This window comes from Piliocolobus tephrosceles, chromosome 1 (genome assembly GCF_002776525.5).
Source record: "Piliocolobus tephrosceles isolate RC106 chromosome 1, ASM277652v3, whole genome shotgun sequence".
NCBI classification, from domain to species: Eukaryota; Metazoa; Chordata; class Mammalia; order Primates; family Cercopithecidae; genus Piliocolobus; species Piliocolobus tephrosceles.
In genome coordinates, this window is record NC_045434.1 from 88,931,555 (window position 1) to 88,954,833 (window position 23,279).

General features: G+C 54.0%; 2 protein-coding genes and 1 long non-coding RNA gene across 14 annotated transcripts in view; 1 reads left to right on the forward strand and 2 right to left on the reverse strand.

The window, feature by feature from the left end:
* The window catches only part of LOC111543648, a 6,371-nt gene extending 3,353 nt beyond the window's left edge, over positions 1–3,018 (reverse strand). The window contains exon 1 of the long non-coding RNA XR_002731928.3: positions 2,193–3,018. This is a non-coding gene — a long non-coding RNA (uncharacterized LOC111543648). The remainder of the gene's footprint in view (positions 1–2,192) is intronic.
* Positions 2,038–12,823, forward strand: ZNF687 (zinc finger protein 687). 2 transcript variants are annotated; one of them, XM_023213688.3, is made up of 9 exons: positions 2,038–2,729; positions 7,234–9,362; positions 9,481–9,659; positions 10,047–10,223; positions 10,335–10,497; positions 10,641–10,970; positions 11,084–11,196; positions 11,394–11,535; positions 11,677–12,823. In XM_023213688.3, exons 1-9 carry the CDS (start codon positions 2,720–2,722, stop codon positions 12,169–12,171), a joined length of 3,738 nt encoding a protein of 1,245 aa, XP_023069456.1. In that variant the 5' UTR covers positions 2,038–2,719; the 3' UTR covers positions 12,172–12,823. The 2 variants fall into 2 exon arrangements, with proteins under 2 accessions (XP_023069456.1, XP_023069457.1); XM_023213689.2 differs by lacking the exon at positions 2,038–2,729 and adding an exon at positions 2,901–3,045.
* PI4KB (phosphatidylinositol 4-kinase beta) overlaps positions 12,729–23,279 on the reverse strand; it is a 36,724-nt gene continuing 26,173 nt past the window's right edge. For all 11 annotated transcript variants that reach the window (XM_023213692.3, XM_023213690.3, XM_023213696.3 and 8 more), the window contains 5 exons: positions 22,938–23,061; positions 19,940–20,205; positions 15,295–15,427; positions 14,912–15,032; positions 12,729–13,926 (listed from right to left, as the gene is read on the reverse strand). In XM_023213692.3, the coding sequence (XP_023069460.2) occupies positions 13,745–13,926; positions 14,912–15,032; positions 15,295–15,427; positions 19,940–20,205; positions 22,938–23,061 (826 nt within the window). In that variant the 3' untranslated portion in view covers positions 12,729–13,744. The remainder of the gene's footprint in view (positions 13,927–14,911; positions 15,033–15,294; positions 15,428–19,939; positions 20,206–22,937; positions 23,062–23,279) is intronic.

A 23,279-nucleotide genomic window follows, 5' to 3' on the forward strand; every position in this document is an offset into this window, starting at 1 on the left:
AAAAAAAAAAAAAAGAATGTGTGTTTCATGACAGGGCTTCTTGTCTGCTTTGTTCACTGCTGCATCCCTAGTACCTGGAATAGTACCTCCTTCCATGGTTGTGCTAAGGATTACATGAATTATTAATGATATACATAAAGTTTTTCTTTTTGTGTGTGTGTGTGTGTTTTTTTTTTTTTTTTTTTGAGACAGGGTCTCGCTCTGTCTCCCAGGTTGGAGTGCAGTGGTGCGATCCCAGCTCACTGCAGCTTTGATTTCCTAGGCTCAAGGGATCCTTCCATCCCAGCCTCCCCAGCAGCTGGGATCACAGTTGCCTGCCAATACCCCTGGCTAATTTTTTTTTCCAAATATTTTGTAGAGGCAGTCCTGCTATGTTGCATAGGCTGGTCTCGAACTCCAGGGCTCAAGCGAGCTACCCACCTAGACTTCTCAAAGTGCTGGGATTACAGGCGTGAGTTCCCCCATAATATTATGTGTATATGAGTAGTAACTGTTATTCCGTATAGGGAGACCAGAAGAGGAAGTGGAAATGGAATGCCGGTTGCTTACATAGGGACCCTTAAATAGTCCTCAGAGAAGGAAGAACACCTGAGCTGGAGCAACTGGGAGCAAATGCAGGCGGACGGAGCACACAGGATGCAAGGCTCCAGGACAAAGGGCACACTAATCCCAACTGCCAATTACTTTACAAAGCACGTTTACATTCTAAAATCATTTAATCCTCACAAAAATAATATTGTCAGGTGGTATTATAATCCCCGTTTTACCCATGAGAAAACAGGATCTGGGAGGTTGAGCGACTTGCCCATTGCCATCATAGGGCAAGTGTTGGCTCCAGGATTCCCATCCATAAGTTCTGACTCATACTTCAAAGGAGCTCGGAAACTGGGACTCCTGGGCAGGGTAACAAAACCACTTTTAAAAACCCTGCCTGGCGCGGTGGGTCACACCTGTAATCCCAGCACTTTGGGAGGCTGAGGCGGGTGGATCATTTGAGGTCAGGAGTTCGAGACCAGCCTGGCCAATATGGTGAAACCCCCGTCTCTACTAAAAATACAAAAATGGCCGGGCGCGGTGGCTCACACCTGTAATCTCAGCACTTTGGGAGGCCGAGGAGGGCAGAGCACGAGGTCAGGAGATCGAGACCATCCCGGTGAACACGGTGAAACCCCGTCTCTACTAAAAATACAAAAAATAGCTGGGCGAGGTGGCGGGCGCCTGTAGTCCCAGCTACTGGGGAGGCTGAGGCAGGAGGAGAATGCCGTGAACGCGGGAGGCTGAGCTTGCAATGAGCCGAGATCGCGCCACCACACTCCAGCTTGGGATACAGCGCGAGACTCCGTCTCAGAAAAAAAAAAAAAATTAGTTGAGCGGGTAGTGTCTGTCGCACACCTGTAATCCCAGCTAGTCGGGAGGCTGAGGCTGGAGAATCACTTGAGCCTGGGAGGTGGAGGTTGCAGTGAGCCGAGGTCCCGCCACTGCACTCCAGTCTGGACTACAGAATGAGGCACTGTTTGAAAACAAAAAACAAAAAACAAAAAAAACTTCGCCAAGGTAGGGAGCAGTGGCTCACGTCTGAAGGATCCCTTGAGACCAGCCTGGGCAACACGGCAAAACCCTGTCTCTACAAAAAATTAAAAAACTAGTGGGGCGTGTTGGCTGTCTCTTGTAGTCCCAGCTACTCAGGAGGCTGAGGCGGAAGGATCACCGGAGCCTGGGAGGTTGAGGCTGCAGTCAGCCGTGATCGCACTACTGCGCTCCCACCCGGGCAACAGAGTGAGACTGCCTCAAAAAAACTATTAAAAAAAAAAAAAAACACCATGCAGTTAACGAGCGGCTGCGTGCGCGAGGTGGCACACTGGGCTTGCAGACGAATTCTGCCAGTTAGTGCTATTAGAACATTAAAGAGATTCATTTTCCGAGCGACTCCTCCCTTTCCCCCGCCTGCAGGGGGCGTGGCAATAAAGCGCGGGAAAAGTCGACCTTGACCCCACCCCCCACTCCTTGCTGGGGGCGGGGAAAAGGGGAGTTCTTAAATGGGAAATGGAGCTGGGGGGGGTGGGGGTGTCCCTCCAGCCCATACTTAGGAAGCCTATCAGTTGCCCCTTTAAGGCCTCTTTGGAAATGGCCCAGGCCACGCCAGCACTCCTAACGTCGCCTCCCCCGCTTCCGGTCCGCGAGCACTTCCCAACCTTTAGGTACCGATTCCTTCCACGCTCGGAATCCCGTGCCCCGTCCACGCCCTCCCGCAGAGGGAGGAGCGACGGGTTACGCTGTAGCCCAGGAGCTGGCCCGTGCGAGGACCCCATCCATCAGATTATATGGCGATTTAGACGGTGGGAAGACAGCGAGGAAATGGTCAGCGGATGACGTAATGTTTGGGGTGGCGTCCCATTCTGTGACTTCTGCCCGGCATCAGTGACACGGATTTAGCTTGAAACAGCGCAAAAGGACCTACACTTCCGTCCTGCACTCCGACTCAGTGCGGTTCTGCTCAAAGCGCCCACCACACAGAAGCTGGATTCCTTCGATTCGCGAACGTGAACTGCAGCTTCAAGCTTCGAGCGGCCAATAGGGAGCGAGGGGCGGAGACGCACCTGGGCGCTCCCCTCTCCAGTAGGAAAGCCGGGAAGCAGGCTGGCTTCTTTCTAAGCGACAGTGGCGGAGGCCAATCGTTTCCGTGACTTGCAGATGGGGCAGACGGACCCTTGCGCAGCCAATGGGGAGAGGTATCTTCAGAGGGCCTCGGCCCCTTGCCCAATGAGCATAAGAGGACTGTGCGGGTCTAGTTCCGAGCGGCAGTACTTACGGCCAACCCAGTGCGGGGCTGGGAGGGGCGCAGGGCTGAGCGAAGGGGGCAAGGGCCAATGGCGAGTGCGAAAGCGGGCAGCCCAGACCCGGAGCGCGGAGAGAGGAGAGGGAGGGGGGAGGCTGAACCGGAGAGAAGCAGGAAGTAGCGGCGGCCGCGGGGAGGGCGGCGGTGGCGGCGGCGGCTGGAGTAGGGTAGAGACTGCCGGGTCGCGGCCCGCACCAGGAGCGGAACAAGTAAGCGTGCCTGGGGTAAATACCCGCCCTTGGCTCCGCCCCCCTGGGGGGGGCGGGTAAATACCCCCGCCCCTCCCCCACTTGGTCAACTACCCCCTTCTCCGCGCCGCCCCCTGGGGCGGCTTCTAGGAGGGCCCAGACACCGCCTCCATCCATTGGGGCGGATGGGCAAAACTCCCGGCCTGTTGAAAGCACAGCCCCTAGCCGGGTAAACCCTCAGGAAGGTCGAGAACCCCAAGTCCTGGCGCCCCCAGCTCGAGAGGCACCCGAAGTGCGGCCCGGAGATTGGAGGCTGCGGGATGTCGCGACCTAAAATGGTGTCCGTTCCCGGGGATGGGGGCGGGGGGACTGGGCCAGGCCGGAGCGGAACCTGCACCCCGACTGGGCGCGGGTCAGCGTCCGGGCCCGGGCAAGACTCAGGCTTGCGCCCCTGGCCCCATGTGCACCCTCCGATCAGTCTCCAGTCTCTAGCGAGCCTCCGGGAGTCCGCGGCGGAAGGAGCCTTCGCTGCGCCCGGAGGCGAGGGGACGAGGTCCGAGTTGGGACGGACCCCGGCTAGAGAGCTGAGAGTCGCGCAGAGACCGCCCCCTCTCTCCTCCCCTCTTTCCCAGCTCCCCACCGCATCCTATGTAGTCCTGGGTCCCCAGGTGCTGCGCAGCAGGTACCAAAGGGCCTGGCCTGGCTGAGGCCCGGCCTTCGCTTCGCACACCCGTGCGAGTGAGAGAAGCGCCGCGCGCCTCAGTTTCCCTTGTAGTTTCTCTTGTGTACACCCCGCCCCCTCCTCGCAACCCAGGACTCGCTCCCCGCGCCGGCCCTCGGCAGATGGCAGGGACTTAATTCCGCCCGCTGCCCAGCTTGGCCGCAACCTAATCGCCGCCAGCCCCTCGCCCTCCTCTGCGCTGCAGGCCTTGGGCCCGGGCAAAGGGCAGTGGAGCCCCGACTCGACCTGGGTCTGTTCAGCCTTTTCCTGTTCAGCCTCTTTGGCTTTTGGGGAAGCACAGAGGGAAAGGGGGCGGGGGAGATAGGAGCCCTAGAGACGGGGCTCAGCAGTCGCAGGAAGGCCTGATCTTCCTTGGCCTTGAGCTCGGCGACTTGCTTGGTCGACTGCTCTGAGTGGGTGGCCATCGGATGACCTCTAAGTCACTGGGACTCCCAAGAGGGAGGTGGCTGGCGGCGGGGGGCGTGCGGCTGAGTTCGCAGGTGTTTTCTAGTCTTCGCTGGTCTTCGCTGTACCAGTCCACTTTTCTGAGTACCTGAATGGAAGGTAGCTCAGGCCTCTGATCAGGAGGGAGCCAGGCTTAGGAGCCAGGCCCATAGAGACAAGGGGTTTTGTTTAAACCCAGAGTCTGCAGAATTAAATAGGGTGGGAGTGAGGGAAGGACTCCCCCTTTGTCTGGTTGGTATCCTTTGCCCCCACCCCCACCTTAGTCCCAGGAATCCCTGCTGCCACATGCTGCGACTGTCTCTAGTTACAGTATGAAGGCTGGAGAGAAGTGGGAGAACTGGCTTTGAGAAATGGCCTGCAACCTGGGTACGGAATGGATAGGGATAGATTCTTTAGTTGCTTCTTCGTAGATACAGAAACACTCATGGGGAGACACTGGTAGGGGACAGACCTGGGTCTCCCACAAACTCTGAGCTGGTCTGCTTGTTCGATTAGTGCCACATAATTTTTGTGGGATTTTTAATTTTATTTTTTGCACTTGGCTAGGTTGAGGTTAGGTGAAACTTCCTGGGCTACTGTTGCCACAGGAAAATGGAAAGGGTGAGGAGTTTAAGTCAGGGAATGGAATGGGGTGAGGAGCTCGGAGCGGAAATGATGGGTGAGGGGTGAGGGAGCCTGGCTTTTCCCCACTGTGGCAGCTGTGCTGGATAAGTGTATACCCTGGGAGTTTTAGCCTCGAGAGAGCAAGATGGGGAGGGATGGCGAAGGAGGGGCTATCTAGGGGAGGGCCAGGCACTCTGGGGAAGGTAGTGAGCGAGCAGCAGGTGTTTGTGACAGGAGAGGCCTAGGCTGGGGCCCTTGTGACCAGGCTGCCATCACCATTTTCCCCTCTGTCTCTTGCCTTTGTCTCTTTCTGTTCCTGTGTCTTATTTTTTCCATCTTGGTCTCTTGGATAATTTCCTTAAGTCCTTTTCTCCCTGCTGACCAAGCTAGATCTCCAGGTGCCAGTGATGGCCCCAGGTGCCCTAGACTTGATCCTGCATGACCCCTGACTCTTGCCTCCGACCCCAGCCCTAGAGTTCCAGGGGTTATTCCTTTCCAGCTCCTCCTTGACCTGACATGTCCTTGCTTGGTTCATCTGGAATAGTAAATCGTATTCTTGGTGTGATTCTTACATTAGCAATTTCTTATCGTGCTCAGAATAACCCTATGATATATAGATCACTTGTGCTTTCTGTCTTGTCTTTTCTTTTTCTTCTTTTTTTTTGAGACAGGGTCTCACTCTGTCACCCAGGCTGGAGTGCAGTGGCGTGATCATGGCCCATCACAGCCTCGACCTCCTGGGCTCAGGGGATCCTCCCACGTCAGCTGGGAGGCATAGCTGGGAATACAGGCATGTGCCATCATGCCTGGGGAGTTTCACCATGTTGCCCAGGGTGGTCTTGAACTCCTGGGCCCAAGTGATTGACCTCCCAAAGTGCTGGGATTACAGGTGTGAGCCACCACACCCGGCCATTCGTGTCCTCTTTCAAACAGCAAAAGTAAGGCACTGAAGAAACTTGCTTGTACTGCAGGCCTCTGATAAAGCTGAACGAGGATCATTTCTTAAGTCTTGGCTTACAGCCTTGCCCCTTTGTACACATAGCCTTTCAAATCTCTGTGGACCCCAGAAGATCCTTGAAGAATATGAATTGATTCCATGCGGACATGAATGAGCCCTTAAACCTAGAGCATCATGTACATCATCCTCCTTAATAATAGTATCGACTGGGGCCGGGCGCGGTGGCTCAAGCCTGTAATCCCAGCACTTTGGGAGGCCGAGACGGGCGGATCATGAAGTCAGGAGTTCGAGACCATCCTGGCTAACACGGTGAAACCCTGTCTCTACTAAAAAATACAAAAAGCTAGCCGGCCGAGGTGGCTGGTGCCTGTCGTCCCAGCTACTCGGGAGGCTGAGGCAGGAGAATGGCGTAAACCCGGGAGGCGGAGCTTGCAGTGAGCTGAGGTCTGGCCACTGCACTCCAGCCTGGGCGACAGAGCGGGACTCCGTCTCAAAAAAAAATATCGATTATTTGGTTCTGTGCTGGGCACAGGAGGGGATGAGCTGGTTTCCACCAGGATGCTCACTGAGCTCTATTACCCTTCCCTGTTCCTGTATTTCTTCTTCTTCTTTTTTCTTTTTCCCTGAGATGGAGTCTTGCTCTGTTGCCCAGGCTGGAGTGCAGTGGCACAATCTCGGCTCACTGCAAGCTCCACCTCCCGGGTTCAAGCAATTCTTTTGCCTCAGCCTCCCGAGTAGCTGGGACTATAGGTGAGTGCTGCCACGCCCAGCTACTTTTTGTATTTTTAGTAGCCACGGGGTTTCACCAACTTGGCCAGGATGGTCTTGATCTCCTGACCTCGTGATCCGCCCGCCTCTGCCTCCCAAAGTGCTGGGATTACAGGTGTCAGCCACTGTGCCGGGCCCCCTGTATTTCTTTTTGAGACAGGGTCTTACTCTGTCCAGGCTGGAGTGCAGTGGCATGATCTTGGCTCACTGCAACCTCAACCTCATGGGTTCAAGTAATTCTTCCGCCTCAGCTTTCTGAGTAGTTGCTATTACAGGCCTGTGCCACCACACCTGTCTAGTTTTTTGTATTTTTAGTAGAGACAGGGTTTCACCATGTTGGCCAGGCTGGTCTCAAACTCCTGACCTCAAGTGATCCACTTGCCTCAGTCTCCCAAAACACTGGGACTACAAGCATGAGCCACTGCACCTGGCCCCTTCCTTGTATTTCTGAGAACTCTCTTTTCTCCTGCTTTCTCTGGATTTTGGAGCCTGCCAGGGTATGGACACTAATCTTCTTCTGATTTTAGGGTTTGGCAAACCTAGCAGCTCTGTAGGATTCATGCTGTGGTGGAGGTGTACCTAAGGTGGAGTGCATATGGGTTCTGAGAGAGGATAAATATGGAGATGCTGAGGAAAGAGCTCCAGGATCTCTCTTCCAGACATCTCAGTTTCTCCTTATTCCTGTTTTCATCAGGTCTGGGACCTGCCGATATGGGGGACATGAAGACCCCTGATTTTGATGACCTCCTTGCTGCCTTTGACATCCCTGACATTGATGCGAATGAAGCCATCCATTCTGGGCCAGAAGAAAATGAGGGGCCAGGAGGCCCAGGGAAGCCAGAACCAGGTGTGGGAAGTGAATCTGGAGACACAGCAGCAGCCTCAGCTGGGGATGGCCCTGGAGTTCCAGCCCAGGCCTCTGACCATGGCCTGCCACCGCCAGACATTTCTGTAGTCAGTGTCATTGTCAAGAACACTGTGTGTCCTGAGCAGTCTGAGGCCCTGGCTGGAGGCTCAGCAGGGGACGGGGCCCGGGCTGCTGGGGTAACTAAGGAAGGGCCTGTGGGGCCTCATCGAATGCAGAATGGTTTTGGGGGCCCTGAACCTCCCCTCCCAGAAACCCCCCACTCTCCTGCTCCTTCCAGTGGGGGCACCTGGAAAGAAAAAGGCATGGAAGGCAAAACTCCCTTGGACCTGTTTGCTCATTTTGGCCCTGAGCCAGGGGACCACCCGGATCCCCTGCCTCCCTCTGCACCCTCTCCCCCTCAGGAGGGGGCTGTGACCCCACCTTCTTTCCCCTCTTCCTTTGAGCTGGCCCAGGAGAATGGCCCAGGCATGCAGCCACCTGTTTCTTCCCCACCGTTGGGGCCCTTGAAGCAGGAGAGCTGCAGCCCCCATCAACCCCAGGGCCTAGCCCCACAAGGCTCAGGCTCCAGCCCTGAGGCCACGGACATCCCTGCCAGTGCCTCGCCTCCCCGAGTTGCTGGGGTGCCCTTCTTCAAGCAGTCTCCAGGGCACCAGAGCCCTCTTGCCTCCCCCAAAGTGCCCGTCTGTCAGCCCTTGAAGGAAGAAGAAGATGAGGGGCCAGTGGACAAGTCTTCCCCAGGAAGTCCCCAGAGTCCCTCCAGTGGAGCTGAGGCTGCGGATGAGGACAGCAATGACTCCCCTGCCTCCAGCTCCTCTAGGCCTCTTAAGGTGCGGATCAAGACCATTAAAACATCCTGCGGGAATATCACAAGGACTGTAACTCGGGTCCCCTCAGATCCTGATCCACCTGCCCCCTTGGCTGAGGGGGCCTTCTTGGCTGAGGCTAGCCTCTTGAAGCTATCCCCTGCAACACCTACTTCTGAGGGTCCAAAGGTGGTGAGCGTACAGTTGGGTGATGGTACAAGGCTGAAAGGCACTGTGCTGCCTGTGGCCACCATCCAGAATGCCAGTACTGCCATGCTGATGGCAGCCAGTGTGGCCCGCAAGGCTGTGGTGCTGCCTGGGGGGACTGCCACCAGCCCTAAGATGATTGCTAAGAATGTGCTAGGCCTGGTGCCCCAAGCCCTGCCTAAGGCTGAGGGGCGGGCAGGGCTGGGGACTGGGGGACAGAAGGTGAACGGTGCCTCAGTGGTGATGGTGCAACCTTCAAAGACAGCTACTGGGCCGAGTACAGGGGGCGGCACAGTGATCTCACGGACCCAGTCCAGCCTGGTGGAGGCCTTCAACAAGATCCTCAACAGCAAGAACCTGCTCCCTGCCTATAGGCCAAACCTGAGCCCACCAGCTGAGGCTGGGCTGGCCCTGCCTCCCACCGGCTACCGCTGCCTGGAGTGTGGGGATGCCTTCTCGTTGGAGAAGAGCCTGGCACGGCACTATGACCGCCGGAGCATGCGCATTGAGGTCACCTGCAACCACTGCGCCCGCCGCCTGGTCTTCTTCAACAAGTGCAGCCTGCTCCTGCATGCACGTGAACACAAGGACAAGGGGCTCGTTATGCAGTGCTCACATTTGGTCATGAGGCCCGTAGCCCTTGAACAGATGGTGGGGCAGCCGGACATCACACCCCTGCTGCCTGTAGCTGTCCCACCTGTCTCTGGACCTCTGGTCTTGCCTGCCTTGGGCAAGGGTGAGGGGGCCATCACCTCCTCTGCCATTACTACAGTTGCTGCTGAGGCCCCTGTCCTGCCACTCTCCACTGAGCCGCCTGCTGCCCCTGCCACCTCCGCTTACACGTGCTTTCGCTGCCTGGAGTGCAAGGAGCAGTGCCGGGACAAGGCTGGCATGGCAGCTCACTTCCAGCAGCTCGGCCCCCCTGCCCCTGGGGCCACCAGCAATGTGAGTCACCTTTCACAGCCCTGTGGGGACAGGATCTAGGAAGGCGTTGGGGGCTTGGTTAGAAGCAATAGAGACAAGACGCTCATCACCGACTTTCCTTGTTTAACCCACTCGACAGGTGTGCCCAACCTGCCCCATGATGCTCCCCAATCGCTGCAGCTTCAGCGCCCACCAGCGCATGCATAAGAATCGACCCCCCCACGTCTGTCCTGAGTGTGGGGGCAACTTCCTGCAAGCCAATTTTCAGACCCATCTCCGGGAGGCCTGTCTGCACGTCTCTCGCCGTGTGGGATACAGGTGCCTCGGACCTTCCTCCACAGAACTGGAGGGTTTCGTGTGTCCTAGCCTCAGCCTCAGATGGCCTTTCAAGATCCCCCACCTTCCCCACTGTATCCCTCAGCCCTGTTGTTTTGGCAAACTCAACCCTGAGATAGTGCATCCTGCCTTCCCGTCGTCCCCCATGGCGATGGGGGGAAGCAGGGCCACCTCTGGAGCTCCAGCTGTCCCTCAGCAGCCTCCCTTGGGGAATGGCCTCTGCACCTCTCTCATTTCTCCACCCTGCTCATGCTCCACTACTGATTTCCTTCTTGTAGTCTACCCAGTCCCAGAGAATCAATGTGTGGTCCCAGGTTGGGCATGGAGATGCCTCCCACCTCACCACAGGGCCTCCTGCTTCCTCCCTAGGTGCCCCAGCTGTTCAGTTGTGTTTGGGGGTGTGAACTCCATCAAGTCCCACATCCAGACGTCGCACTGCGAGGTTTTCCACAAGTGCCCCATCTGCCCCATGGCCTTCAAGTCTGGGCCCAGCGCCCATGCCCACCTCTACTCCCAGCATCCCAGCTTCCAAACTCAGCAGGCCAAGTGAGGCCCCGGGGGAGGGATGGGCCGGGCCAGGGAGGCAGGGCTGGTGGGGTGCAGGAGGGGAGGGGCTGCACCCGTCCCTGCCTGATGTCTGCATTGTCCTCACCTCAGGCTGATCTACAAGTGCGCCATGTGTGACACAGTCTTCACTCACAAACCCCTCCTCTCCTCACACTTCGACCAGCACTTGCTGCCCCAGCGTGTCAGTGTCTTTAAGTGCCCGTCTTGTCCTCTGCTTTTTGCCCAAAAAAGGACCATGCTGGAACATCTCAAGGTACAGGAGCAGAGGGATGGGGGGTGGGGGATGGGTGCTTAGCTGTACTGACCTGGGACTGGGGCCACATACTTCAGAAGTGGGGGCTTTGGCACAGCCAGGCCCTCCCCCACAACAGCAACCTCCCTTGTCTCCTCTCACAGAACACCCATCAGTCTGGGCGCTTGGAGGAGACGACTGGGAAAGGGTCCGGGGGTGCCCTGCTGACCCCCAAGACTGAGCCCGAGGAGCTGGCTGTTTCTCAGGGAGGGGCAGCCCCTGCTACTGACGAGTCGTCTTCATCTTCAGAAGAGGAGGAAGTACCCAGCTCCCCTGAGCCCCCCCGTCCAGCCAAACGGCCTCGGCGGGAACTAGGGAGCAAAGGCCTCAAGGGTGGCGGTGGGGGGCCTGGAGGCTGGACCTGTGGCCTCTGTCACTCCTGGTTCCCTGAGCGTGATGAATATGTGGCCCACATGAAGAAGGAGCATGGCAAGGTGAGTGAGCCCCAAGGGAGTACCATGAGCTGGGGGCAGCATTGGGACTGCCAGTGTGACAGTGGGGACGGGGTCCTGGAGCCTGGCTCTGACATCTACCCATGCTCTCCTAGTCAGTGAAAAAGTTTCCCTGTCGCCTTTGTGAGCGCTCCTTCTGCTCCGCCCCCAGCCTGAGGCGTCATGTCAGGGTCAATCACGAGGGCATCAAGCGAGTGTACCCCTGCAGGTAAGTCTTGCTCCCCGCTTTCTCTCCCTGCCCAGCACGTGACTCTCCCCGTATGCCAAAGTACCTTTGCACCTGCGACGTGTCTAAGTGGCCTGATGGTTGGGGTCTCCTTCTGCTCCAGCAGCCCCCTCATCAGGAGCAAGGGCCCTGGCCTTCGGGCTGTGCCCCTGCTGCCATCCTGTCCTCTCCCATTTCAGGTATTGCACAGAGGGAAAACGCACCTTCAGCAGCCGCCTGATCCTGGAGAAACATGTCCAGGTCCGGCACGGCTTGCAGCTTGGGGCCCAGTCCCCTGGCCGGGGGACCACTTTGGCTCGGGGTTCCAGTGCCAGAGCCCAGGTAGGCAGAGGCCCGGCCTGCTGTGCTAGGGCTTTGAGTGGGAAACTGGAAGGTAGAGACTGTGGCCTCAGGAAGCGAGCGTGGGGGTGCCAAGGACAGTGGGGATGGTGGTAAGGCCCAGTTTCTTCCACTTTTCTTCAGGGGCCAGGTCGGAAACGCCGCCAGTCTTCTGACTCTTGCAGTGAGGAGCCTGACAGCACGACACCGCCAGCCAAGTCCCTCAGGGGCGGACCTGGATCTGGAGGCCATGGCCCCCTGTGCTACCGGAGCAGCGGCTCCACAGAACAGAGCCTCATGGTGGGGTTGAGGGTGGAGGATGGTGCCCAGCAGTGCCTCGACTGTGGCTTGTGCTTTGCCTCCCCTGGCTCCCTGAGCCGTCACCGTTTCATCAGCCACAAGAAGAGACGGGGTGTGGGTAAAGCCAGTGTTCTGGGGCTGGGGGACGGGGAGGAAGAGGCCCCTCCATCAAGGTCTGACCCCGATGGTGGAGACTCACCCCTGCCTGCCTCTGGAGGCCCACTGACCTGTAAGGTCTGTGGCAAGAGCTGCGACAGCCCTCTCAACCTCAAGACCCACTTCCGCACGCATGGCATGGCGTTCATCAGGGCTCGGCAGGGGGCTATTGGGGATAACTAGGCCCCAAGCCTGGGACTGACCAGCCCCTTCCTCTTGGAGCCTGGTTTTCCCTGCTGCTGCCTGATCCCCTGGCTGGGGAGTTTCATTAACATTAACATTTTGTTAATTCCTCTCTCAAACCTGAAGAAAAGCTTTTGAGGATTATTCTAGTTATTTGCAACCTCCCTTTGGGTATGGCCCTGGAGTCCTAGTAGAGTGGACCCTCCATTCCTCTTTTCTGAGCCCAACACTAATTATGCTCCTGCTGCAGAACCCCCAGTGTGGGCCTGGGGGTGGGAGGATGGGACTTAGGTATTCCTGCTAGACAGGTTCAGGGAAGGACTGATGGGGGTGTCACGGATTGGACACATCGCTCCACAATTCCTTCAGGCATGGACTGGAAATTTCCTCCTCTGGGCCAGGCCCTACCCTAGTGCCCCCTCCCCCCCAACTCACTGGCACTCAAGCCCCCTACCCCTGCAGTGCCTTTCACTTCTTTTTTTCCCCAGAAATCCAGGGGGGGGTGGTTGGTGGGGATGAGTCCTGTCAAGGGGGCCACAGGAGAGGAGGGGACAGGCTCTCAGGAATCCTTTATTCTTGTAGTAATAATACTAACAGTGGGGGAACTAGGGAGAAAACCAGACCATTAAAACTGTTTTTGGTCTAATCTCCATTCAGGCCTCTCTTTTTCTGTGACTTGGACAATGTGGACTTGAAGCGGGTGAGAGAACATGGAAGGCCCTTTCTTCTCAGGGAAGAGGTGGTGGTGACCAAGACAGGCAGGGAAAAAGCAGACCTCTTTCTGTGTGGTGCCTTTTGTATCTTGGACATTGAGGCATCTGTTCATACCTCATCACCCATCTACCCCCAAAAAACCTGGAAATGACACAAGTGGCTAACTAAGGACTTTATTTCAAACAAAAATTAAAAATAAAAAATTGAGAGCTCTTTTCCCTGGGTTTGGGGAAGGAGTCAGGGTAGGGAATTCCCCGTGGCTAGGCCAGCACCCTCAGAACACTGGAGGGCTGTGGGAATTCCCTTCCTTGCCCATAATGGGGAACCTCAGCAAGTGCAGGGCCCACGCAGCGCCCGCCAGCAAGGGGAGCTCAGGCCAGGGGTCGGTCCCTGGGAGGGGTAGAGCTGGGCAGCAGCATGGCCAGTGGCCAACCACAGGATCAAGTCCTAAGTACCGAGAACCTACTCTTCCCCGCTTCCTGGGCCCCAGAACGGAATAAGAGGATGGCCTGTGGAAAGAACCTCTCAAACCCCTATTAGGAGAAGAAAGGCCCCGGCATCCCTCACATTCGTCGCCTCTGTTTCCTGGAGGGCAGCGAGTCCTGGAGTCTGTCCGGTGGTAATACTGACACAGAGCAGGAGGGGCAGGGAAGCCCCAGCAAGTCTGGACCCCACAGCTGGCTGTCCCACCCCCTGGCAAGCTCCCGCAGTTACCACATGATCCTTCGTGTTTCTTGCCTTCCATTTCCCTTGGTTGGATGGTTGGGTAGGTGGGGTTTCCTGGTTTGGGGTTTCTCAGACAAGGGCCCTCTAGGGAGGGTGCCCTGGACCCCCCAGCACTCCTGGGCTGAGGAGCGTGTCACATGATGCCGTTGGTGAGGTACTGGAAGCCGTCATAGAGTTTGGTGGTGATAGACCGCATACTGCCATCCACCATCTGCTCCACCAGCAGCTGCAGCTGCTCCTCAGTCATGCTCATGTGGAACCTCTCTTTGAGGTTTCGAATGGTGCTGGAGCCATGGAAGCAAGGAAGCTGAGAACCTGGGGGAAGCAGTGGGGGTTCAGGGTCATGGATGGACAAGAGGGAGGGGCAGTGGTGCCAGCCACAGCAAATAGAGCTGGGGCATCTGAAGTGCCCTTTCCCTCCCACCTCAGGTCCTTGATGGTGTGGGTACAGTTTTGCTTGGGCAGAGAGAAGGAACCGACAGGACCCCTCATCATCCCACACCTAAGCCCCTCTGTAGGTGAGGGCATGTGGGCAGAGGAGGGAAGGGGACCAACACCACATCTTCCTCAGTAAGCGTGGAGGGGCCCAGAGGGCAGGCTGGGAGGAGGCTGAAGGGAGTGGGCCCTGAGCTGGGCACTTATCTGGTTGCAGACCTCTGCCTATGCTACGTCTGACACTCACAGATGACCTGGGCCACCGTCATCATGGGGCCAGATGGGGATGATCCTGAGCAACGGCGACAACCTGTGGGGTAGGGTCAGGAATGGGGAGGGGGGAGACTGGCAGCTCAGACCTGGTATACACCTGGAGCCTTGAGGAGGGGGATGAGGACAGAAGGGGGTCCTGAGCAAAAGACTAGATGGCAAGACTGTAGTGGAAGGAGACAACGATGAGAGGGGAAGTACTTCTCAGAGCTGAACAGTGGCAGAAGACAGGGCAATCAGAGGTCATAGTGGAATGGAGAAGAGAGATGGCAGGAGACTGAGAAACTCAGAGCTGGACAGGGGTGGGGAGGTGAGGAGGGACCAGGAGGCTGTAAATGAGCCTGTTTTCTCCCTAAAAATGCCGAGGAGGCGGGTGCTGCTATCCCCTTCCCCAACCTCCTGGACTTAGCCTTACCAGGGTCAGGAGGAATGTCCTAAAAGAGAAACAAGGCACTGGACCACAGCTAGAAACCCTCTGGGAATTCCCCTCCCTCAACCCGAGTCTTGGGGTGGGATCAGCTTTCTTATGCTCCAGGGCTCCAACTTAAAGGGGAAGCCTGAGGCACTGTGGCACCTGACCTCACCCCAGCCCCACCTTGCTGCATGATCTCCACGATCTGCACCACCTTGTCCATGTGTTTCCGAGCGGCAATCAGCCCTTGCAGCATCAGCATCTTATAGTAGTTGAACATGTCGCCATCCAGGCCGCCCATCACCTGGAAAGGGAAGAAAGTGTTGTGTGCACAATGGGACTTACACCAGGGATGGTCCCTGTCCTCACTGGCCTACCAGAACTACTCCTCTTGGGGCCCTGTTATTTCCCCCCTTATCAGGCAGGAAGCTCCCAGGAACTCCTGCCTTACCCCTAATTACTGCCTGTTCTGTTCATCCCTAATTTGCAGGGAGCCCATCAGCTCCCCCTCCCATGACAGAGAAAGAATACAATGACCCCAGAGGCACCTCTCCTTCTTGACTCACATCCACAAACTCTGTGGTCAGCTTAAAGGCTGATGTCTCAAAGCCCAGATTTCGGGGTGAGCTGGAGAGGATGAAGCCAAAGTCGATGTGGATGATGTGTCCTTCTGCGTCCAAAAGGATGTTCCCATTGTGTCTGAGGAGGGGGAATACACGAGAGGAAGAGGCAGTAGTAAGTATGACTGAGGCTGGAACCTCAAGCAGCAGTACACTGGCCACATGACACCAGGCAGGGGAGTCCCCTGCCATGTTTCCTGCTGCCTGTAACTCCAATCTCCTGTCCAGTTTCCTAGGACCTAAAGCTATCAGTGGAAAGAAAGGAAATTAGAAAAGAAAACTGCTAACAAAGGCTATGGGGTCTGAAATTACTATTAATAATTTAATAAAAATAGTTTAAGATTCTCCCAATTTCCCAGAAATTGCACTTCTGGCACCCAAACTATCCCAATCTAGTAGATAATCCAGAAGCAAGGAAAGAAGGCCTCTAAGGCTCCAGCCAGCTGTCACAGAGGCCAAGTGCGCTATCCAGGGGAGGCTCCACTCAGAGCCTCTTTACCTGTAGGTTATTTGTAACTCCTGTCAGCCCACTGCAGATCACTGGCCTCACCACAAGGGAGCAACAACAGAGGCAAGCGGGCTGAGTGGAGCTGAAAGGTAAAATAGAGTGGGGGCTTCAAGGGGTAAGTTTTAAATCACTTACGTAAAAAGTCTCAGGAGGCAGTACTACAGGGCGGCTGTAGAAGAGTTAAAGGGAGATAAATTCCGGGTCTTTGTGATTCCCACATGAATGGCCAGTAGCAGAAGGAACAATTAACATGCTAAGCATGTGAGGCCTGGCCTATTCAACATAACCGGCCTCCTCAGTGTCAACAGAGGCTTTGTTAGGCTAAGAGCTCATGGTCTGAGGGCCACCTTCTCTGGGGTTGGTTTGGCCAAAAAAGCAGGGACAAAAGGAGAACCTACTCCCACCTGAGTTCTTCCCCTCTCTGGGAAAACACAAAAGATTTAGCAATCCACGCCTGATCTTGTGAGCCAGGATGGTTCTAGGAGCTGTCATGATTCAACCTCACATTTTACAGGTGAAGAAACAGAGGCCCTGAGAGAGGAAGTGATTTACTTGCCCAAGGTCCCAAACCCTCTCTTTTCACTACCAGAGTTAGCTCCAGCTGGAAAGCTGCTTAGGACTACTTCTGAAGTAGTTAAAGAGATCCTAAAGCCTGACTCCAGTATGGGGCGTCATTCATTGTTGCCACTTCTTTCCAGTGGTTGATTCCATTCATGGCTTGACTATATTCTTTTCCGAGGTACTATGAACGGCTGAACAGCTACCTGACCTCCTCCATCCCTCCTTTTTTAGAGGATGGACTCTCATCTTTCAAACTAGTTTCCTAAAGGAAAGCCCTGGGGCCTGACTAGTGCCAGCTTCCCTGCCACCCATTTACTCAATCCCAGGACTGAGCTCTAGGCTCCCTGGGCCCTGAGTTCAAAATCCTGACACTTCGAGATAGTCTGAAGCTTGCAATCAAATTCCTTATAATTACATTCTCGGCTGGGCACAGTGGCTCATGCCTGTAATCCCAGCACTTTGGAGGCTGAGGCAGGTGGATCACCTGAGGTCAGGAGTTTGAGACCAGCCTGGCCAACATGTTGAAACCCTGAAACCCCGTCTCTACTAAAAATACAAAAATCAGCTGGGCGTGGTGGCGCATGCCTGTAATCCCAGCTAATCAGGAAGCTGAGGTGGGAGAATCACCTGAACCCTGGGAGGCTGAGGTTGCAGTGAGCCGAGATCACGCCACTGCACTCCAGCCTGGACAACAGAGCAAGACTCCGTCTCACAAAAAAAAAAAAAAAAATTACATTCTCCTATAGCTCTCAAATGCAGAGCCTGGGTCCATTTGTAGGGCTGGCAGGGTGGAATGAGCACAGAGTCTAATAGCTACCTGACTATTTCCCTCATGAGGAAACACGTATGTGACAGGGTTTTCATCTGGTTTGAATATAAGAATGTCAGGCCATGGCAGAACTTAATAGATGCTAGATTTCCTTTTTTTTGAGACGGAGTCTCACTCTGTCGCCCAGGCTGGAGTACAGTGGTGCGATCTTGGCTCACTGCAACCTCCACCTCCTGGGTTCAAGTGATTCTCCTGCCTCAGCCTCCCGAGTAGCTGAGAATACAGGTGCCTGCCACCACACTCAGCTAATTTTTTATTTTTAGTAGAGATGGGGGTTTCATGGTGTTGGTCATGTTGGTCTTGAACTCCTGACCTCAGCTGATTCGCCCACCTCGGCCTCCCAAAGTGCTGAGATTACGGGCGTGAGCCACCACGCCCAGCCTAAGACTAATTTTTACTTTTATTTTTTGAGATAGAGTCTCGATGTCACCCAGGCTGTTGTGCAGTGGCGCAATCTTGTCTCACTGCAACCTCCACCTCCTGGGTTCCAGCAATTGTCCTGCTTCAGCCTCCTGAGTGGCTGGGATTACAGGCATGCGCCACCACGCCTGGCGAATATTTGGTATTTTTAGTAGAGATGGGGTTTTGCCATGTTGGTCAGGCTGGTCTTGAACTACTGACCTCAAGTGATTCACCTGCCTCAGGCTCCCAAAGTGTTGGGATTACAGGCGTGAGCCATTGCGTCCGGACTAGATGCTAGATTTCTAATAAGCTGCTCTGTTAGCTAGCTAGCTAGCTAGTTATTTTGGTATTTTTAGACAGGGTCTTGCTCTGTTGCCCTTAACCTCCTGCTCAAGTGATCCTGCCACCTCAGCCTCTGAAGCAGCTGGGACCACAGCTGTATCCCACCATGCTCGGCTAATTTTTGTTTATTTTTTTGTAAAGACAGGACCTCATTAGGTTGCCTAGGCTGGTCTTGAATTCCTGGGCTCAAGCGATCCTCCTGCCTCGGCCTTGCTAGCTAGATCTTCTTTTTTTTTTGAGACTCGCCCTGTTGCCCGGACTGAGGTACTGTGGCATGATCTTGGCTCACTGCAGTCTCTGCCTCCTGGGTTCAAGCAATTCTCCTGCCTCACCTCCCGAGTAGCTGGGATTACAGGTGTGTATCACCAAGCCTAGTTTATTTATATATATACTTTTTTTTTTTTTTTTTGAGTTTGAGTTTCACCCTTGTCGCCCAGCCTGGACTGCAATGGCGCCATCTCGGCTCATTGCAACCTCTGCCTCCTGGGTTCAAGCGATTCTCCTGCCTCAGCATCCCAAGTAGCTGGGATTACAGGCGCCTGCCAGCATGCCCAGCTGATTTTTTTTTTGTATTTTTAGTAGAGACGGGGTTTCACCATGTTGGCCAGGCTGGTCTCGAACTCCTGACCTCACGTGATCCGCCCACCTCAGCCTCCTAAAGTGCTGGGATTATAGGCATGAGCCACCACACCTAGCCATTGTTAGCTAGATCTTAATGGGCCACCATGTTACTGGAAACCCCAGCAGCACCGGCCACTGCATTTCCGCCTTCCCAGGACAGCTGCCCTATGCCAAGGCAGAGACAGAACTTGTGGGGGCATTCAGGGCAGAGACCCTGGGTCACTGTTGGGAGAAACTCTTAGAAGGCAGGGCCTAGATGGTGTAATTATCTTTGTACATTATCTGCCTCACCTACATGTGTAGTTAGGTTTCAAGGTCATGTCATGTTGAAAAAAAATGGCAGCTCTGGGCAAAACAACAGATACTTAAAAGCTGTGGAAATCATATGCTGGAATAAGAAGTGAGAAGAGTTCATGGCTGGCCGGGCACGGTGGCTCACGCCTGTAATCCCAGCACTTTGGGAGGCCGAGACGGGCGGATCAGAGATCGGGAGATCGAGACCATCCTGGCTTACATGGTGAAACCCCGTCTCTACTAAAAAATACAAAAAAACTAGCTGGGCGCGGTGGCGGGCGCCTGTAGTCCCAGCTACTCAGGAGGCTGAGGCAGGAGAATGGCGTAAACCCGGGAGGCAGAGCTTGCAGTGAGCTGAGATCCGGCCACTGCACTCCAGCCTGGGCGACAGAGCAAGACTCCGTCTCAAAAAAAAAAAAAGAGTTCATGGCTGAGAGTTTCCACTTGATCTTCATCATGTTTCTCCTTTCTGCTCTCAGTCACTAACCACTACCCTTAGTGCCAGGCCCTATTATCTCTCGCTTTGTTGCTAAACGCCCAATTACATCCACCTTCACCCATCATGCCACAGGCTGAATCATGTCATTCCTCTGCCTGCAAAATAAAACACCTAAGCTTCACAATGAAGGCCCTTCTTCAACTGGCCTCAATTTACCTGCCTGATGGTACCACCTCCTATTCCACTGCCATGCAGTGCAGTCTGTGCTTTAATCATATTCAATTATTTCTTCTAGCTGGGATGTACCTTCTCTGCAGCTTCCTCTGTCATCATTCTCCCTTGTTCCTGAAGACCCTGCTCACTCAAACCCTTAGTCCTCCCATAAATCCTTCATTTCTTTGCCCTTTTACCCTAGTTCTTATTAGTCTGCCTCCTGACTTAATGTCATGTGAACACATCTGTCTCTGCTTAAAATATATTGTTCCATTTTTCACATCTTTGCCATGGAGGGCAGTAATAAGTAATTGAGAACTACACACGAAGGGATGGAGAGAACCCTGGAGAAATGTTAGGATGTGCAGCAGAAGTCACCTACCTGTCCTTGACTTGCAGCAGGTAGCAGACCAAGCAGTACCCAGCACAACTTTGCACAAAATTTCGCTGGGCACTGAGGAATGCCTCAGTGGTGTAACTGCCATGCTCCTGTAGAAAGTAATCGAGCAAGGAGAGCTGTGACTGTTTCTTCACCTGATGGATGGACACAGCGTTGACCACTGGTTCAATCATGCCACTATCAGCCGAAATCACAAGAATCTTGTATGGCTTGATCCAAAGGGGCACTCGCTCCTGTTCCCAAATGGACTGTGAGGAGACATGGAGGATACAGGACTCTTATCTTTCTCCAAACTAGAGAAGGAGGCTAAAACACCTCCCTTTCTCTAACCTCTCTCCTCGCTGGCACTGGATTCTAAGCCATCAAGTGAGTAAGACTCACTTAACCCAGTGAGAATCAGGGAGTTTTGAAAGGAAGTCTAGGGCCTGACAAAGTCAGGAAACTACACTTAGGTATGTGGGAAAAGGTATCACATAAGTAGAAAGTCCAAGAGAGGCAGGGAGAACAGGGAACTTCACTATCCCCTCTCAAGCAGGGAGAATGGGAGCTGTAAGTTCAAATAATAAGAAAAAAGAGGCCAGGTGCGGTGGCTTATGCTTGTAATCCCAGTACTCTGGGAGACCAAGGAGGGTGGATTACCTGAGGTCAGGAGTTTAAGACCACTCTGGCCAACCTCAGTAGAGAGTGAAACCTTGTCTCTACTAAAGATACAGAAATTATCCAGGCGTGGTGGTGCATGCCTGTAATCCCAGCTACTCAGGAGAATCGCTTGAACCCAGGAGGTGGAGGTTGCAGTGAGCCAAGATTGCACCACTACACTCCAGCCTGGGCGACAAAGCGAGACTCTCACCAAAAAGAAGAAAAAAAAAAAAAAAAGAAAGAAAGGATTTAGGTCCAGAGAAGACTTCTCTGGAAAATGAAAATATTTATATGGTATAAAGAACAGTATTAAACAAATTAAGTGGCTTGCAGGTGACTAACCCAGGGGGATCAGAAGATCAATATTTCAGCACACTATAACCTACCTGCTACAGACCATTTGGGAAGTTTTTATGTTGTTTGTTTCTTAAAGGGGGAGGACCAAATTATTATTATTTAAAAATTTGGGCTGGGCATGGTGGCTCACGCCTGTAATCCCAGCACTTTGGGAGGCCGAGGCGGCTGGATCACGAGGTCAGGAGATCAAGACCATCCTGGCTTACACAGTGAAACCCCGTCTCTACTAAAACTACAAAAAATTAGCTGGGCGTGGTGGTGGGTGCCTGTAGTCCCAGCTACTCGGGAGGCTGAGGCAGGAGAATGGCGTGAACCCGGGAGGCGGAGCTTGCAGTGAGCTGAGATCACACCACTGCACTCCAGCCTGGGTGACAGAGTGAGACCCTGTCTCAAAAAAAAAAAAAAAAAAAATCGATTACAACCAATTATGTTGGCATTAAAATTAGAGGCATTAAGTTTGAATAATGGATATACGCCAAAAACCAGAAATTGAGTTTGGCAAAAACGGGAAAGGAAGTCTTCCAGTAATTTCAGTTTAGAAATCAATTTAGAGAAATGAACCCCATGTTTACAATGATTGTGCCACAGATTTAAACTTCAGTAGTGCATTAGTAAACTGTTTACATTTAGATCTTCAGTTTGAGATTTGATAGCTATTTCTTGAAAAAATCTCAGTGTCTTGTATAAATAAATTGGTCTTCCATGTGCTTTAGCACACACTTAACACCAGGAGAAGGTGGGTCACTAAACTTTGCCTTAGCAAAATTTTGTTTTTGGCTCACTTCAGTTAGAGATGCTGATTTCTTTGGCCAGTCATGGTGGCTCACACCTGTAATCCCAGCACTTTGGGAGGCCGAGATGGGCGGATCACCTGAGGTTGGGAGTTCGAGACCAGCCTGGCTCACATGGAGAAACCCTATGTCTACTAAAAATACAAAATTAGCCGGGTATGGTGGTGCATGCCTATAATCCCAGCTACTTGGGAAGGCTGAGGCAGGAGAATCGCTTGAACCTGGGAGGCAGAGGTTGCGAGATCGCGCCATTGCACTCCAGTCTGGACAACAAGAGCAAAACTCCATCTCAAAAAAACAAGAAATGCTGATTTCTTCAAATGCACATTTTTCTTAGAGACAGGGTCTTACCAGGTTGATTAGGCTGGAGTGCAGTGGCTATTCAGTCTCGATCCTTTTACTGATCAGCACAGGAGTCCTGACCTGCTCCATTTCCAACCTGGGCCAGTTCACCCCTCCCTTAGGCAACCTGGTGGTCCTGTTCCCAGGAGGTCACCATATTGATGACGAACTTAGCGCGGAAACCCAACTGGCATAGCGGACTATAGCCCAGAACTCCTGGGCTCAAGACATCCTCCCGCCTCAGCCTCCTGACTAGCTGAGACTACAGGCCCATGCCAGGGTGCCAGCCCATCTTGGAAGTTTTGGTCTAAAAGGCAAACGCAGCACTCTAAAGTTCAGACTTGGAACAGGGCAGGTGCAGGTCACAAAAGGGCCAAAAGAGGCCGCTGTGGAGTTGTTCCTATGGCTATTCTTCCCAGGGGAAAGTTGCACTAGCTTTTCTTCACTCTGCTTTTGTTTTAGACCTGGGCAGGAAGGTGGTCCCCAGCAGAATAATCTGTGTAGTCACCTCAGGTTAGCTGGAGTTGGGCTGAGTTCCCCTCCTCTCTCCTTTTTTTTTTTGACAGAGTCTTGCTCTGTCGCCCAGGCTAGATTGCAGTGGTGCGATCTTGGCTCGCTGCAACCTCCACCTCCTGGGTTCAAGCGATTCTCCTGCCTCAGCCTCCTGAGTAGCTGGGATTACAGGCACCTGTCACTGTGGCCAGCTAATTTTTGTATTTTTAGTAGAGACAGGGTTTCACCATCTTGGCCAGGCTGATCTTGAACTCCTGAGCTCGTGATCCAACTGCCTCGGCCTCCCAAAGTGCTGGGATTACAGCCACTGTGCCTGGCCTCTCCTTCTCTTCTCTTACCTGCAGTTGCTTCAACACCTGAAAGGCTAGAAGCTCTTGCCGAAGGTCATCCCCACACTTGACAATGACTGACAGGAGCCTCCAATTGGGGAGATGGCCATAGGGCGAGCCCTCTCTGATCCGCCTGTGAAGAGAGAAGTAAAGGGTGTCAAAGGTTGATGCCACAGTGAGGACAAGAGACATAGCTTCCACAAAAAATCCCAAGCAAATGCCCCACAGGGCAAGGACCCAGACAGCCTGCGAGTCTGAAAGATTTTTTTGGAGGCTGATGGACAATAAAGTTGGTACAGTGAGCCCCTGCAACTGCCTCTGAGCTTTGAGAGGTGTTCAGAGACCCACACC

Bases quoted from the DNA above. Each gene is read 5' to 3' on its own strand.
- ZNF687 (XM_023213688.3), top strand. The intron at 10,498-10,640 runs GTACAGGAGCAG...CTCCTCTCACAG, and splicing joins CCATGCTGGAACATCTCAAG to AACACCCATCAGTCTGGGCG. The intron at 10,971-11,083 runs GTGAGTGAGCCC...ATGCTCTCCTAG, and splicing joins TGAAGAAGGAGCATGGCAAG to TCAGTGAAAAAGTTTCCCTG.